Source organism: Penicillium diatomitis, assembly GCF_028827545.1.
Source record: "Penicillium diatomitis strain IBT 30728 chromosome Unknown utg000012l_segment0_segment0, whole genome shotgun sequence".
Classification (NCBI taxonomy): domain Eukaryota; kingdom Fungi; phylum Ascomycota; class Eurotiomycetes; order Eurotiales; family Aspergillaceae; genus Penicillium; species Penicillium diatomitis.
The window spans coordinates 86,304-101,956 of NW_026623184.1; the positions used below are offsets into that span (position 1 = coordinate 86,304).

At 50.1% G+C, this 15,653-nt stretch overlaps 4 protein-coding genes across 4 annotated transcripts; 2 read left to right on the forward strand and 2 right to left on the reverse strand.

Moving 5' to 3' along the window:
* Positions 1 to 1,982: 1,982 nt before the first annotated feature.
* On the reverse strand, positions 1,983 to 3,676 carry N7539_008048 (terpene synthase family protein; the record flags this gene model as incomplete). The annotated part of the gene is made up of 9 exons (XM_056937648.1): positions 1,983 to 2,190; positions 2,246 to 2,469; positions 2,522 to 2,555; positions 2,613 to 2,702; positions 2,766 to 2,925; positions 2,985 to 3,179; positions 3,237 to 3,255; positions 3,317 to 3,443; positions 3,510 to 3,676. 9 exons carry the CDS (start codon positions 3,674 to 3,676, stop codon positions 1,983 to 1,985), a joined length of 1,224 nt encoding a protein of 407 aa, XP_056786740.1.
* A 1,411-nt stretch (positions 3,677 to 5,087) lies between these two features.
* On the forward strand, positions 5,088 to 6,056 carry N7539_008049 (uncharacterized protein; the record flags this gene model as incomplete). Its single annotated transcript, XM_056937649.1, has 3 exons — positions 5,088 to 5,118; positions 5,185 to 5,643; positions 5,695 to 6,056. 3 exons carry the CDS (start codon positions 5,088 to 5,090, stop codon positions 6,054 to 6,056), a joined length of 852 nt encoding a protein of 283 aa, XP_056786741.1.
* A 1,165-nt stretch (positions 6,057 to 7,221) lies between these two features.
* N7539_008050 (glycoside hydrolase family 32 protein) lies at positions 7,222 to 9,379 on the forward strand (the record flags this gene model as incomplete). The annotated part of the gene is made up of 4 exons (XM_056937650.1): positions 7,222 to 7,386; positions 7,458 to 7,539; positions 7,601 to 8,424; positions 8,516 to 9,379. 4 exons carry the CDS (start codon positions 7,222 to 7,224, stop codon positions 9,377 to 9,379), a joined length of 1,935 nt encoding a protein of 644 aa, XP_056786742.1.
* A 1,267-nt stretch (positions 9,380 to 10,646) lies between these two features.
* Positions 10,647 to 14,954, reverse strand: jhd1 ([Histone H3]-lysine-36 demethylase; the record flags this gene model as incomplete). The annotated part of the gene is made up of 2 exons (XM_056937651.1): positions 10,647 to 11,486; positions 11,550 to 14,954. The coding sequence occupies 2 exons, from the start codon at positions 14,952 to 14,954 to the stop codon at positions 10,647 to 10,649; spliced, it is 4,245 nt and encodes a 1,414-aa protein (XP_056786743.1).
* Between the last annotated feature and the right edge of the window lie 699 nt (positions 14,955 to 15,653).

The window sequence follows — 15,653 nt, forward strand, 5'->3', positions numbered from 1 at the left end:
CAGGCGCAGTTTTAGCAAAAGGGAATGCAATGTCGGGAAACATGGGCCGCCCCTTTCGGATCGGCTTCGAGGTTGTTAATTGCCCGAGTCGTCGTCTAATCTGATAGACTGATACTACTAACATGGAAATGCATAGCATATGGCGAGCCCTGCTCTATCTGGCCAGCCTATTCGTATCTCCCATTCTGTCCCAGCTGTGCCAAATCCTCCACGTCTGAACGCAAAGTTTCACAATGGTAGGCTCATGAGCTTAGTGTCGCAGGTAACAACGACGATAGATCGCATACTACGTGCCATACTTTCGGCATTATCAGTGAGAATGTGATGGAGCTTCAGTGGAAATGAATCGCTAGCTGCATGATTTCATAACTAAACGGAGCACCAATTGGAGAGTTGGCTGGGCGTAGAAGGAACCCCATTGGGCCATGCACAGGGCATTTTTTTTGGCCGCGCTAGCGAACTGGATGTACGGTCAACTCAACCAGGCAGCACATTGTGCTATCGTGCAGATTCGTTGATTTGGCGCCTCTGCGCCACCATGAACCGCCGGAGCTACTGAGTCTTCCCCGTCTCATCGACCCCGATAGAAAGGGCCCAAGAATGGTACATTTGTCCTCTGAGTTCGAAATTGGGGAAAACCGTCCATGCTAGTGTGACATCGTCGATCAGTCAAATGGTAGGGGCTGATCACCTCGTGCACCTCGAAAGGGTCATAGCGCATGGTTCATTCACCGTGTTCGCTGAGAAGATAAAGGTGCGGATGTGAGAGCGAGGCAAAAAATGGATGGCACTATCAAAATCATTCTCCTTATTTGAGCCCACTCCCCTGGTGATGCCATACACATCTTAATCAAAAATTAGAAAAATCGAAGTGCAGAAGAGGCAAGTTGCCCACCTCACAGTAACGCGCGCACGTGACAACCTCCTTCCAAATCGTACCTCACCTCCGTCACCTTGCTCAATCCTCATCGAGCAGGGTCTCATAGCTCAGCTGCACACCTGAATTGGTTATTTGACCGTCGAAATTGATGCCCCATTAAATATTGTGCAAACCTGACGTGGCGTCTGCGGGGACCATTTTCCGGTTCCGTGTACTTTTGACTGATCATCACGTTCAGGATTGACAGAAGTGCGTACTTTTGCTTGAGCAGGAAGCGGAAACCCTGGGAGAGGAGCCACTTGTAGATTCACTAATAATCACAGGATGTAGGCAGCGAACACAGGCTTTCTGAGACTCGTGTCTATCGTGCATTAGCTGGGACGAGAAACTCTTTAAAAGCTTGGCGTTCTTTCTAGGAATGTGCTACGACATCAGTCTTAATTTCTCATACAAATCCACCTCATGCTTCACCCAACTCAGCTGACTACAATGAGCAAGCTAGTTCAGATGCTGTCCCGTGTGACATTTATGTCAAACCCTCTTCATTGATGCGAAATGACCCTGTCGAGTCAGAGTCCAACAAAATAGATGTGTTACTCTGTGAGCGTCGCACCGACAAGAATACTCGACCCACGTCAGCGAGTACCGAAATCAGTAATAGACTGGCAGAACTGTACATACAGTTCAGTGGCTTTATCAACTCACAGCCAGATAGAAGTTTCAACGGCTCGGATCTTGACTCTCTACAGACAATGCTGATAAGCTACAGCATTTTTCGCGGTACTGGTTTGACCTAAATTCTGCACTAACACTGTTTCATCGTTGTGTTTATAAGAAAAAATTAAAACAACAGCATCTATAAATGGCGAGAAATCACAGCCTATTTCCAAGCAAAATTAGGATACGAAATGGAATACATGAAGGACAGAGCCAAGACTGAGTTGAAAGAACGATCAGACGAGATACCACCTCACAAACTCTTCCAGCACATGACTTGGAGATTCGAGCGCTATACCAGAGGTATTTGCCCAAAAGTGATGACATGCGTGAATCGATGCATATTTCAGATTTAAGAGGCGAGAAATGTCCACAGGTAATACTCTTATAATGTAGCAACTCCCTGCAGCTTTGGTGCCATCGAACGAATTTTGTCGAGCACAGTGGGATCGCCGGTATTTGAAGGCAGCTTGCTCTGAACTGGCTCGTAATGAGTCTTGGTCTCTTCGAGTTGCCGTTGTCGGTGGATCGTGAAGGAAATCGTATTGTCATCATTACGATTACATCCTTTGAGGTAGCGAGCGCCGGAATAACTTAGGATGGGTTAGTCTTGGTCAAAACATTCACGGCCCTAGGATTCCCACTAACCTCCAATGTGCTAGGCCCATTGCTGTATCAAAGCAGCCTCTGATGAATGCGTCTGAAACGGCAGGTGACAGATTTTCACTGCTGGACGGCAACATCTCACTTGAGAGACGAAGCCCACTGGCTTCGCTGCGAAGGAAGTCGTAGCCTTTTTGCATTGCGACATTGCAATTGATATTGTAGTTGAGCATCAAGACTGGAATGAGATTTTCGTATTGATCGTCCATCTGGTTTCAATTAGCTTCTGTCTTGGGATCGTGATAGTAAACGGCTGTGTACCAGTTCTTTGCGGAAGGAGAACATGTCGTTGGATCTGTTGATTCGTCAGTAACACTGTCTTCAAACAAAGTAACACTATCATTGCTCTCACATATGCACAAATGATGAAGCGTGCCTCCACAATTCGTACATGACAGGGTTGTCATATACTGATTTGTCAACGTCAACTCCGTAGGCGAAACTGTAATGTTCATGAGCTAGGTGCACGAGAAACTAGAAAATGTAGCTGAAAACGTTCACTTACGGGATAGTGGCAATCACACAAAAAGCACCTGCAGTCGCTTCCCGCCTCTCCCAGTATTTCTTGATTGATGGAACCTCCTGGTCGTCTTTGAACAGGCTGTCCACGTTGGTCAGGCTTGAGATATATCGGAGCATCTCCGTACAAAGTAATTCCCGGGTTCCTTGTCATTGGCTTGAATCAGCACATGCCAAATTGTTTGATCTGCGTGTTGAGACTTACCTAGAGAACAAGCCTCTCTGATATGTTCTCCAATTTCATTCCACGAATGCAGCGCATTTTGAAGCTGGACATCAAACGAGGACAGGTCGGGCATGCTTCCTTGCCCGAGTAAGGTGAACCGGAAGTACTCCAAGCTTGCATCTCGATAGCGCTCAGCTCCGAGCTGATCATATTTCAGAGACCCACAGTCAAATACTGAGTCAAAGGATTTTAAGCATCAAGTTCAGAAATATAGCAGATGTATGGACATACTATCATCGAATAAGAAGTACTGCGCGAGGTCAGTCCGAATAAATGCGTGCAGTAATGCTATATGGAATTCACAAATTTACCCAAGCGAAATACTTCGATACCGAAGAGAGAATCTTGTATGATCGGTAATTTGGGACCAAAAGGGCAGCGAAACGACCGAAATCGGCCGCACAAAGAGATCGTGCCGTATCCTGGTTGACGGCCCATCTTTGCAGCGCATCAGCGAACACAAATCAGCGATCGTAGCAGGTAAGACAAACTCCATCACATTACCTCCGTATCCATGGGTTCAGAGATTCGTCCCGTGCGATCTCGTAGCCATTGTGGAGGTCCGGCTTCCATTCAGGTACCAATTTATAGATACTTGGAATCGTCACGTGTTGATTCTCAAAAGAGCTTCGGAAACTGGCAGAAATCACAGAATGTGTTTGTTCAGGCATCTTGCGGGCTGCGTACAGGATTGAATGATATGATGTGAAATATGATGCTTTGAGTATTGATTCGTTGACCACTCGACAACGGGTAGGTTATATATGAGGATTCAAATGTAAGGAAAGCTTTCAATGATGCCGACAAGATGAATGGTATGTCAGCGCATGTTCGCAATGTGGTATGCATTCGAATATCACGGTGCAGCCTGGATAAATGCCTTGATCACTGCAAGGGGCCGAGGGATGCGATTTAGGTCGATTCCCATTCATCATGAAACATAGAAACAGACTGCTAGTGGCAAAAGTTTCTACCCAAATACACAAGGGGGATGAGTGTCGCTTCAAGAATTGATGACATGATGCCTCGTGTTGACGAAGCCTATGAAACTGATGCTGCTACTGCTGCTGCTGTAAGAAGTTCATCTTGCTCTCGGCATTAGCTGATGTTCATTCTTTCTTCGAGTTCTCTGAATGTGCGAAAGCACACAACTCTGCAAGGACACGATCATTGTATCACAAGGGCCATTTTTTATATTAAAAGCTTCGTTCGAATTGGCTGCTCATAAGGTCTTGTGTTACTTTGCGGGTGAGCGCGAAAGCGGATATTCAGTCTGATAGGATCTGCAAGGGATTGGAGAGGATGCGGTATGCACAAGAGAGTCAGAAGAATCAAAATGACAGAGAAGGTGAGCTGCGCACAACCTTCGTTTATGATAGTTTTGATAACAGAAGCCGACGGCGACATGTTGTAACACTAGAGCTGTGTATAAAACAAGCGACTCCTCTTGAGTCATGTATCAATCAAACATTTCAATAACAGCAATAAAAACTGGGCGACATCATAGAGTCTTGAAAGTGAGCTTTAATTGAATACTGTTCTTGATAATCAATCTCCGAAATTCTCTCGTCCATTCCCAGCTATGGGCTTCGCAGCAGTATCTGTAGAACTTAGTAGCCGCGAACTCTTGGGATCGTTTCGGACATCTTCGGCTCCGGGAGATCTGCTGAACAAGTGGGTAGTAAATTCAAATCTAGCCGATGAAATAGCTTGACAGTCTCCAAACCGTTTCCGTATCACAACAGGATAGCATTGGGCTATCACGACCCTTTGCTCGAATCAGACAAGATGGTCGTATCAGAGCTAAGGAGTAGGTGCATGGTGATAGATATGGACGTGCATTAGCGAGGGCCTAGACCAGAAATGAAATGCCGTGGATGATTATTCCACTCTCTTCAGGTGAGCGCATCGTGCATGTGCCACCTCATCCCTAAAGGCCGGAACTGCGGTCAAGGTTTCCATCCAACTTACGGGAGGCTTGTCCCTATTTTTTATCTCGATCATTGGAATTTTTCATACAATCGCCCAGTTTTTCAGATCCCTCGCGTCAGCAGCTTCTCTAACGGATGGAATAGAATCACAATGAGCAAAGTGGCAGTGATAACTGGGGGCAGTAAGTACTCGACTTGGAAGCGAGATCAAAGTCGGGTTGCTGATAGAAAGTGCCCATTTCGTGTAGCCAGTGGAATTGGCTTAGATGTTGCAAAAGATTTAGCCGAGTCCGGCGACTGGCGAGTCAAGTTGATCGGCAGCAACTCTCAACGAGGCCAGGAAGCGGCAAGGTCAATCCAGAAAGCAGAATTTTGCCAGGCTGATGTGGCCAAGTACATAGACTTGGCAAAGGTGTTCGACAGTATATTCGCCGAATTTGGCCGCATCGATTTTGTCTTCGCAAATGCCGGAGTTGCTGAGCTCGAAGACTTCTTCGCTGCACAGCCTGACGCGGGCATCCCACCTGAACCACCTCTGGGATTGATGCAAATTAACCTGGACGGCGCCGTGAACACGGTCTATCTAGCCATGCATTACTTTCGTCGATCCTCAAAGCCCTTGTCCGGCATGAAAAATTTGATTCTGACGTCCAGCATTGGGGGCTTGTACCCGTGTGCTAGAACACCAGTGTACTCAGCAACGAAACGTAAGGGCCGATTGATTTCAGATCAACATGAGTTCCGCTGACATCTCGTAGATGGTATTGTCGGATTGACACGATCAATTGCAGACAAACTTTGGCAGGAAGGCGTGCGTGTGAATGCCATCTGCCCTGGGGTGGTCAAGCCAGCGCTCTTGACCGACGAGCTAGAAGCGCTGTCCCCCCAGGAAGTACAGATCCCGATCCAATACGTCACCGGTCTGGTACGAAAGTTGCTCGCTGGCGACGATCTGACGGATGGGAAAGGCTGTACTGTTCCTTCAAGCAAGCTGTTCTCCAAGACGCTGCATATTTCTCATGATGCCTTCTTTTTCATCGACCAGCCAGAATTCCACGACGAGTCGGGCCGTCTGACTTGGGAGGCCATGATGGAAAGATGGAAGACCGAGTCATCGTGATTTAGATTAGCATTGTAACATGAGCGTAAAGAGCATATGAAGGAAGGGAATATGAAAATTCCGTTCACTTGCTGTCGAAACGATCACCTGATCTACTGTGCAAGCTCCTCGGTGACACCTCATAGGAGCTAGCTTCCAATTTGATTCCATCTTTGCCAAAATGCCGTGTGAATTGCTTATTCAATGAGACAAGCGTTCCGTTCTCTCACTCTGGCCATTCCCTTTCTATCGTCGATTTTGGCGCATGCAATCGTGAGACTCATCGGCGATCTTCGGTGAGAAGCCCAATTCTTGCGCATCCTGGTACCTCGGTAATGCATTAAGGCCTTGCACGAGTCTCCTACCACCACGGCCGCTGTGATTTTTCCAATATCACCTGGTTCTTCCCTTTTGTAGTGGCCTGGAGCCGTTCGAAGGATCAACGGCGGGCATGGACCCGTCGCCAACACGAGGTAGCATTTGTCATGTATGAGGTCTCCGCGCGACTGCCGAGCCAGAATCTCAGTCAAAAACTACCTGCGACTAACTTGTGTGGAATCTCTAGTTACTGTTAGCCATACATTTTGACTTCCCAACGGTTTCGCTGGGTTTGGATCTGGAAAGCTGAACCGGTTTGGAAGGTGGATTAACTTCGGCAATCCTCCAACATCTTCGGAGAAATTTTTCAAAATGGCGGGGTGTACTTTCACGGCAGAGACCTCTGTCTGCAGGCGACTTTTGAAGCTTGAGAATGCCCGGGATGCCGAGGTGTGCAACTGTACCCTGTTTATTCACGGCGAGTTACGCCTGTGGTCGCGGAGAAATCGGGGGTTTCGAGGACAAACCTCGGACTTATTGCATTATCCCTCGTTGGCTGCAGTGACCCCCCCGACCAGCCACCATTCCCCATGGGCTTGCGGCAATGACCCCAGACTCCTGGGGATCGAGCCCAAAAAGAGGCGCTTTTAGGTTTCCCGGTCTTCCAACTAGGCTCGTCGAACAATCTTTGTGGAGAGAGCTTCCATGACTGAACCACCGAGGATGTGGCGACTAAAGGCCGGGGTCACAGACATGCTCGACGGCTTCTCCAGTCTTTTGACGACTATAAGAAGCCTTCAATCCAACCTCTTCTCAGTGCTTCGACAATTCGATTGAAAGTTTCAAGGCATTGCTTCAGCTGCTCATCATGAAGACGCATACATTTGCTACGGCGGTGGCACTCGGTGCTGGGGCTGCGCCTGGACTGAGCCAATCGCTCACTGTCGACCAAATCAATAGCATGGCCAACAACACTCTCTTCACGAGATGGAGGCCGACCTCTCATTTCCTTGCTCCGTCGGGATGGATGAACGTATGTCACTCGTTCGAATGATCTGGAAATTCTTGAGCTGTGAATAAGGATACATGCTGATCGCTCACCAGGATCCCTGTGGACCCATGTATGATCCCATCAACAAGATCTACCACTTACATTATCAATTCCACCCTAACCACGTCAATTGGGGTGAGTTCACTTTTACAGCACCCTTTCGTTAGTTTTCATTGTTTGTCTAACGACTTCTTAGGCAACATCTCCTGGGGACATGCCACCTCGGATGATCTCATCACCTGGAAGGATGTGGATAGCAACCCACAGGATGGGGTTGCCGCGTGGAAGAATCAACAGGCCCAATCAATCGGCACTACCAATTTGACCAGCGATCACCATACTCCAGCTCTTTATAATCACCTGGGAATCTTCTCCGGAACCGCCCAGCCAGTCAATCTGACCGGTGGATCTGATGGAACTCTCTTGGCCTTCTACACATCGGTATCCGAACTTCCCACATCCTGGAGCAAACCCTATTTCAAGGGTACCGAGAGTCAAAGTTTGGCCTACTCTACCGATGGTGGAGTGACATGGCAGCAGTATGAAAACAATCCTGTCATGTCCAACCCTCCCGAGGGTTGGAACGTCACAGGTTGGCGTGATCCTTTTTACCACGCTTGGCCTGAGATGGATGCCTTTTTGAACGCTTCTGAGCCTTACTACTATGCTGTCTTTGGTTCAGGCATTAAGGAGGTGGGCCCCCGTATGCCTCTCTACAAGGCCCCTGCGTCGGACTTGACCAACTGGACCTTCCTTGGTTCCTTGTTTGAGCCGAAGATGAATAGCTCGCTGGGTGCCTTGCCAGAGACCGGTTCGTATGGATTCAACTTTGAGGTGTCCAATTTCTTCTCAATCGGAGATCGCTACTTCGTCACGATGGGTGCTGAGGGCGGCGACACTGACTTCCACGCTCGCCGTTGGTCTCTCTGGAACGAGGGAACTCTGTCTGTCCGGGCGAATGGCAGTGTCGAGTTCACTCCTGTTGCCGGTGGTGCAGCTGATTGGGGTCTGCTTTATGCGGTAAGTTTGTTTTATCAAGGCAGGAAACAATCCGCCCCCCCCCCCCCCCCCCCGATCCTGCGTTGATGCCACATACTAAGTCTGAACTCAGATGACCACTTTCAACGACACCAAGAACAACCGCCGTATTCAATGGGGCTGGGCCTCCGAGGACATGAACAACTTTGGTATCACCCAACAAGGCTACCAGGGGTCTTTCGCTCTCCCCCGCGAGCTTTTCGTCAAAGACACTTACAACGTGATCCACAATATGTCCGATAGCTGCATGCCTGGCAACTCCCGCTTCTTCGCCCACTCCAATGGCACCTGGACCGCCAGCACCCTAGGCACCAAGCCCGTCCCAGACGTCGTCGAAGGTCTGCACCGCGGGGCCAAACACCACAAATTCCCCTGCCACGAGCAAAAGTGCGACACAGAGAAGATCAAACTGCCCACCAGCTTGTCCCACTCATACCAAATCAACCTGGAGCTCAAGAGTACCACCGGAATCGCCGGCCTGACCATTGCCGCTTCACCCAACCGCGAAGAATACACCAACATCTACTACAACCCATCCAACTACAGTATCGCCGTGGACCGCAGTCACTCAAGCCAGATCAATATGTTCGCGAACGACACGCACCAGGGCTACTTCAAGCCTTACACCGTCCACGACAGCGACTGCAACAAGAATACAACCGAGTCCATCCAGATGAGCATCTTCGTGGACGGATCCCTTCTCGAGGTCTACGTCAACGAGCGCTTCGCTCTGACTACTCGCATCTATCCCAGCCGTGAAGATAGCACCGGTATCGCATTCTACAAGGCTCCTTGCGCTGAAGTCGAGTATTCGAACATTGAGATCTGGGATGGTCTGTTGAATGTTTGGCCTGAGCGTCCTCGCAACAGCAGCTCCCTGCTTGTGTTTGATACTGCTGCTGAGACAAACAACTATACCTGGTGGGAAGGTAACTAGACTGTGCTCCATCCAATCTTTCCTCCCCAAAGAAAAAGAAGAACAAAAAAAACGAGCAGCTAGTCAGAATAGAATAGTTTGAAAGTCAATTTGAGTTTGCCTGAGTCTTCCTGTATGTTTCCCTGCCGAATTCTCCCTCAATTAGCCTCCAGTATAGGTAGTAGACTAGAGTCTCGCTCCCAGTCAATGAAGGGCACACAAATGCAAACAGGTAATATTTGTCTTCTACCATCCCAGCTCCTTCGCCCGTAATGTGATCACAAAAGGAACAAACCCAGCCAGCCATAGGACAATGACACACAACACAACTACCAAGTCTCAAATGTAACTCACTCCCTTGGCTCAATAAAAGAAACACCTTAACAACTGAGTGCACGCAAATTGGCTATCAGGGCAATATGTTCGCAGGTTTGCCTCATTGATGAATGGATCCACTGAAGCCCGTAGACCCGCAGCTCTCCTTTCCATACGACATCCACATGCCGAGGACATACATTAAGACATACTGTTGCGAGTGTTAATGAACGCATTTCATGGACTCTAGATAACGTCAGTCTTTAACTTCCAGACCCCACGTCCCAATCGCGACCTCGAATCTACAGAGGTTGGCGATGAGACGATTATAGGAATGCCTCTGTCTTTACAAGACCAAGAACAAGAAAGAAGGAACAACCTTCAAAATGATATTCAATCCATTATTGTCTTTCAAATTATAGTTACTCCAGGTCTACAAAAAAGACAAGAAAAGGTCCATAATCTCAGAGGAAAATATAAGCAAAGCAAACTGCTCAGTTTGGGTGAATGGGTCAATGGTCCCTGGGACGGAGCCGCACAGGAAGCCAAGCGTTGAGAAGAAAAATTCAACGGGGAGTAAGCAAACGAACAAAATTGTGCCATGCAGCATGAAAAGCAGGAAGAGCGACGCAGCAGTGATGAAGGAGAAGAACAAAAGGGAATATATGTCGTCAATTGACGCAGCCCTATCAGAACACCGTAGGTAAACCGGCAATATCTCCGTAGAATGATGACAACGCCCACAGGTAAGCAAAGAGAGATATATGAACTCCGTATCTGTCGATTCCAAATCCAAGAAGAAACACCCGTGCAATAACCATCGCAATGACCAGAGGGAAAAACAAAGTTGGAATGTGCTCGTAGAGAAGAAGAGGTTGGCAAGGTTGAGAGGAAGAGGAGAAACATAAGTGAAGGGAAACGGAAAGAAGAGAATAGAACAAGAACTTTGGTGTCGTATCCAAGTTGTGCCGATCTAGCCGCGTCTCCTCCTGAGTCCGAATTCTTCTTCTTGAAGCTCACGGATCAGTCGTAGACTCTCAGCGTCAGCATCTTCCTTTGTACGATTCTTGTTGTGTTTGGACTGACGCGGCGAGAGGGACGTCGTCGCGTGTCGATCAAAGTGCTTTTCAACCATGGGTGAACTCTTCTTGGCATGGGATGATGATGGGCGAGGAGATGATTTTCGAGCTGTGGAGGGGCCAGGAATGACCTGTGAAGCACCCGGGCGCGTAGCAGAATGCAAGGAGCGAGATGAGGGCATTTCTCCAACAAGGCGTTCCACATGGCGAGGTTGTCGAGACGAATGGCGTGAGCTCGAGTTAGGTGTGTGAAGCGCACCAAGAGCTTCGCTCTCTACCGATGTCACTGGCTCGCTATCCTGAACCGTGTCCATCTCGTCGACCAGCGACGTTGGTGGAGAGACAAGGGATGTAGAAGTGGGGTTTTCAGGGGCAGCCAAGGCACTTGTATCCTTTATGTCCATCGAATCAACGTGGGCAACAGGCGGGGATGCATAAAGAGCCTGACCGACGGTTACAACATCCGCGACCAGGCTTGATTGAACGTGGGAATGGCTCAGTACGTCGTAGGCGCTTTGCGCGTCGTGCAGAACCGCAGTAGCTTGATAATCTTCGTATTGCAAGGGATGAATGTTTGGGGACACGCTTTCCTGCTTGGCCTTCTTGGAAGGTGCCGATACGGCCTCATCTTCATTGGGTCGGGGTCGTTTCGACGCGGCTGTCCCACGGGGTTTCGACCTCTCTTGTGCTTTGATAGGATCGACACGACCAAATTCATCATGTATACATCGGCGCTGTAAGATTAGATCAGCTGTTGGTCTGGAATATCGAATGCCACGGAGCGCCAAATTGCTTACCTTGCTCTTTCGACAGTCGTCACAAGCTTTGCTTCGACCTTTCTTGCCGCCGTTTGCACCGTCCGGACTCAGCTCGCTAAGCCCGTTGGTCGCCACACCAGAGGCACCCAGTACCGTTGAATGAAATTTGCCAGGGCCGTCAAATTTATCGAACCCAACAACACCATTACTTTGAAAGCCAGCTTGGGAAGCAATGGCAGCCAATGAGTTAAGTGCCGACACAGCATCCTGTGCTAATGACGACGTATTGCTAAGACCTGACGCAAGACCCAGACCATTCATACCCACGTGAGCGCCTAAATTGCCGGAATCGCTCGGCTCATCCTTGTGTCGACAACGAATTCGACGTCGACGACATGCATCACATGCAACTCGCTTCGGACCTAGTCCGGAACCACGTTGAGCAGGTCGAGGCTTTGAGGGAAATTGAGGTTCTCGAACGATCACTTCCACGGCAGAAGCGGGAGCGGGAGCGGCAGCGGAAGCAGGGGCCGCAGGCGCTTCACTCTCATCGGTTGCCAGGACAGCAGCGTTGTTGATTTGAGGTGCAGGCATATCGGAAATATCGTCTGATGGCCGCTGAACTGCCTGTCTCTCAGCATAGGTGCGTTGGTTGTCAACATTGCGTTCCGATCGGCGGCTTGGGCGCCCGGCAGACTTTTTCTCGTTGAGTGGAACTTTGGGATTGGATTCAATGACACCTGGTCGTATCCATTGAGGCGCCTTCTCATTGCCGCGCTTCCATGCAACCCATATACCGAACGTTCGGATCATATCGACAGGATCGGCGATGCCTTTGGGAATAGACCGTCTAACCGCATTCCGACTTTCGACAGTCACTCCCTCAACATTGTACGAGCTAGCGATAAGTGCAGTTCGCAGGAGGTACTTGGTCAGCTCCGGCAAGCCCTCTAGTTCAGCCTGTGAATATAGTCGGGCATTGTAATAGGCAGTCCCTGGCTGTTCCCGGTGAACATGATCTCCAAATTCGTAATAGATCGGTTGCTGTCTGTGAAACCTGTAGTTCTCATCCTGCAAGAATGCATCCATCACGCTCTGAGGAACTGGATCTTGCTCCAGATAACGCAAGGCAGTGTACCACTGGATCTTCTGGAAGAACGGATAGCGGAATTTCATGGGCACCTTGGTCTCTTTTTCAATGTTGAGAACTTTGATTTGCATGCCATAGTTCAGCCGGGTCAAAAAATTGCCGCCGATTACCAGACTGTTTTCCGGCGTCCAGACCGCATGTATCCAGCCTGATGGGATCAACATGGTATCGCCCGCAGAGAGATCCACGCGATAGCACTCCTTTGTTTGATTACCTAGGAAGACCGAATCTTGTGCAGGAGACTTGCACCATTCTTCATACTTCTTGAGATGTTTGTCCTTGGGCGGAATGAAGAAGAAGGTCTTCTTGCCTTTGAGAATGTGGTAGTAGACGGAGGAACCTCCAAAGTCGATGTGAAAGTCGGTGTAACAGTCAGCCACAGACATCAGGCAGTAGAACTGGACTTTGGGGTAGTCGCCAATCGCTTTGAGCTCGTCTGGCCAGACTTCATCCTGCAAATCGAGGTCGCGTACGACTTTGGGCCGCCTGATCAGTCTGCCTAATTTGCTCTGCGAGACTTCCAAACTGATCACGTTCCTCACGGGCTTGTCGGGCTCATTACTCTCGTAATAATCGGCCCATTTCTGCATGTTCCACCGCTTGTCCTCACCTTGCTGTGACTTGACATCGATCACCTCGACCCTTTCTTCTGGGCCATAGAGCTCGGCGACGGCCCGGACTGTTAACCCTTGAGGAACAACCATATCCAGTTGATCTTGTCCGCAGTCGACAGTCTCCTCGACACTCGTTTGATGCTCGTCGATATGTTCAAGTAATTCATCAAACATTTCGCGGGTCGAGGCACTCTCCACTAGTGAAGCAAAGTCTTCGTCGAGCTCCGGTACGGCTTCTCGGTGATTCCAGACAGCAGGAATGACGACGGGTTCAGTCCAGCCGTTCCCGCGTTCAAAGTATTCGGCAGTGACAAGCTCCGGCCTCATACGGGGAAAAGACTCAGGAAGGAATCGGATCTTTCCTTGGCGGATGGGTTCAAGATAGTGGTGCTCCGCCGAGTCCGAAGCAGCTTTGACCAGTCCTTGATTGAGACCGGCGTAATCAATAGCAGTCCGAGCTCTGGATGATTTGCGAACAAACGTCGTTTGCCCGTGAGCGGCTCGACAGGCTCGACAAATGAACTTATCGACTGTGCGGACCTCCCGATCATTCTTGAACCCGGCGCAGACGATGTGGAACCAACGCTTGCACCCATCGCAGCCAATCCACGTATCTTCTTCTAGCGGCTCTTCCGAGTCGACTGGTATTCGGACCATGTAACATGCGGCACAGCTCGCTTGATTTGTGGTGTCGCCTCTCATATCTTCTTCAACCTTTGGACGGACTTTCGTTGAATTGTGATGATTGTTGTGATCAAACTCGCCATGTCTCTGATCGGCGTAGCTTACATAACGTGAGTCTTCCAACATTGCCGCATGTGCATCATCTTCTTCTTCTTCCCAAAGAACCGGCGGTAGCGCCCCAGTACTTGTCGTAGGTCGCACCCCGCGGATCATGGGACGGGACAGGAAGGTTGATCCATCGGATCGTGATCGCAATCGGGACGGAGGGATGTGGTTGTCGCTGTGATTGAATGAGGCTTTCCTATCCTCCGGCAGGAATGGTTGTGAAGCATGGGAGGATTCTAGTCGATCGTAGCGTACCATGTCGCTGCCCCAGCCATGGTTGTGGTTGTGGTTGTGGTTGTGATAGGATTCGTCAATGCTGACCCGTTTTGTATGATGTCCACTTGGCCAGAAATTGGATGGTCGAGCGAAGTTGAGAAGTAGCTCGGCATCAGTCTTCATACTGTCCAGAGCGGAGTGTTGTAAACTTCCGCTTGGTGGCGGCGGCGCGTGGGAAGAAGAGGGAGGCGATTGATACGGAGACGATTGCCGTTCCGACCGAGATCGCTTGAGAGGTCGCTCAGAGTCTTGCGACTCATTGGGAAAGAGAGGAAATGTCGATCGAAAGTCGGGAGAGGAGGGGGCGGGGGGAGGTGCGAAAGTAGGGCTTGTTGCGAGAGCTATCGTGGCAAGGGTGTCAATTGTCGAATTTGAGCGTCCATGACCTGACCGTTGATGGCGCCCAGGATCCGCAGGTATAGGTTGAACAGAATTTTGAGAATTTTGATCATTTTCGAGGACGGCTGTAGGCGGAGGGCCGCGTTCAGCCCAGGATGCTCGAAATTCGGCTGTCGACGGTGTGATCGGCTCCACGGCGCGTCGCGGAGGAGAAGGAGTGCGATAATACGACGGGCGCTCGCCCAGAGGCAACGAGAAGGATGCTGCGCTCATCATCTTCGGCGGAGAGCTCGTTGAGATCGGAGAGGGGAAGGAATCGAAGATGGTGGAATGGAGCTGCGACTGGATGCGACTTTGCGGCGAAGTGGGTGCAAAGCGGGGATGGGTAGATCACCACGGACTAGCGAGAAGCCGTCGCAGAGGGAGTGGGTGTCATTCCTGGAAGCCGAATGTATACGTGTGAGTCCTCCGGATAACCGATGATTCTCGAGAAGCGATTGACGATTGCGGAGGAGATAGCCGACGAAGAGGGGGGGGGGGGGGGTCCGCGAAAGTCAGTCGCGGCGGAGATGGTTGAGGGGGTTTGCGAGCGTTGTGGCGGCGGGTTGACCAAGGCGCGATATGAATCGCGCCGCAGCCCGCGGGCGAAAAGAAGAGCTGAAGGGTATACGAGTCCAGTCGGCAGGAATGAGATCCCGCAGACTGGGATTTGAGCGGCGAAGATTCGAATGGATGGAAGTGGTATGGGTGGGTGATCTGAAAGAGTGAGGAGGGGAGAACGGAGCGCGGCAGACGAGAGAGGGAGGAGGGCAGATCGCTCGGGGAGCCCGCTCGAAGAGTATGCGGCCTCTGGACGGCGGCAGCCGCTTGTGGACTTGGAGGTAATGGATGCGCTCCGAGCAGGGACTTTCTCCAGTTCTTAACCAGACCCAATTGTTGAGCTTGAGACTTGGAATGCCTTTGGCGAGGTAGAGT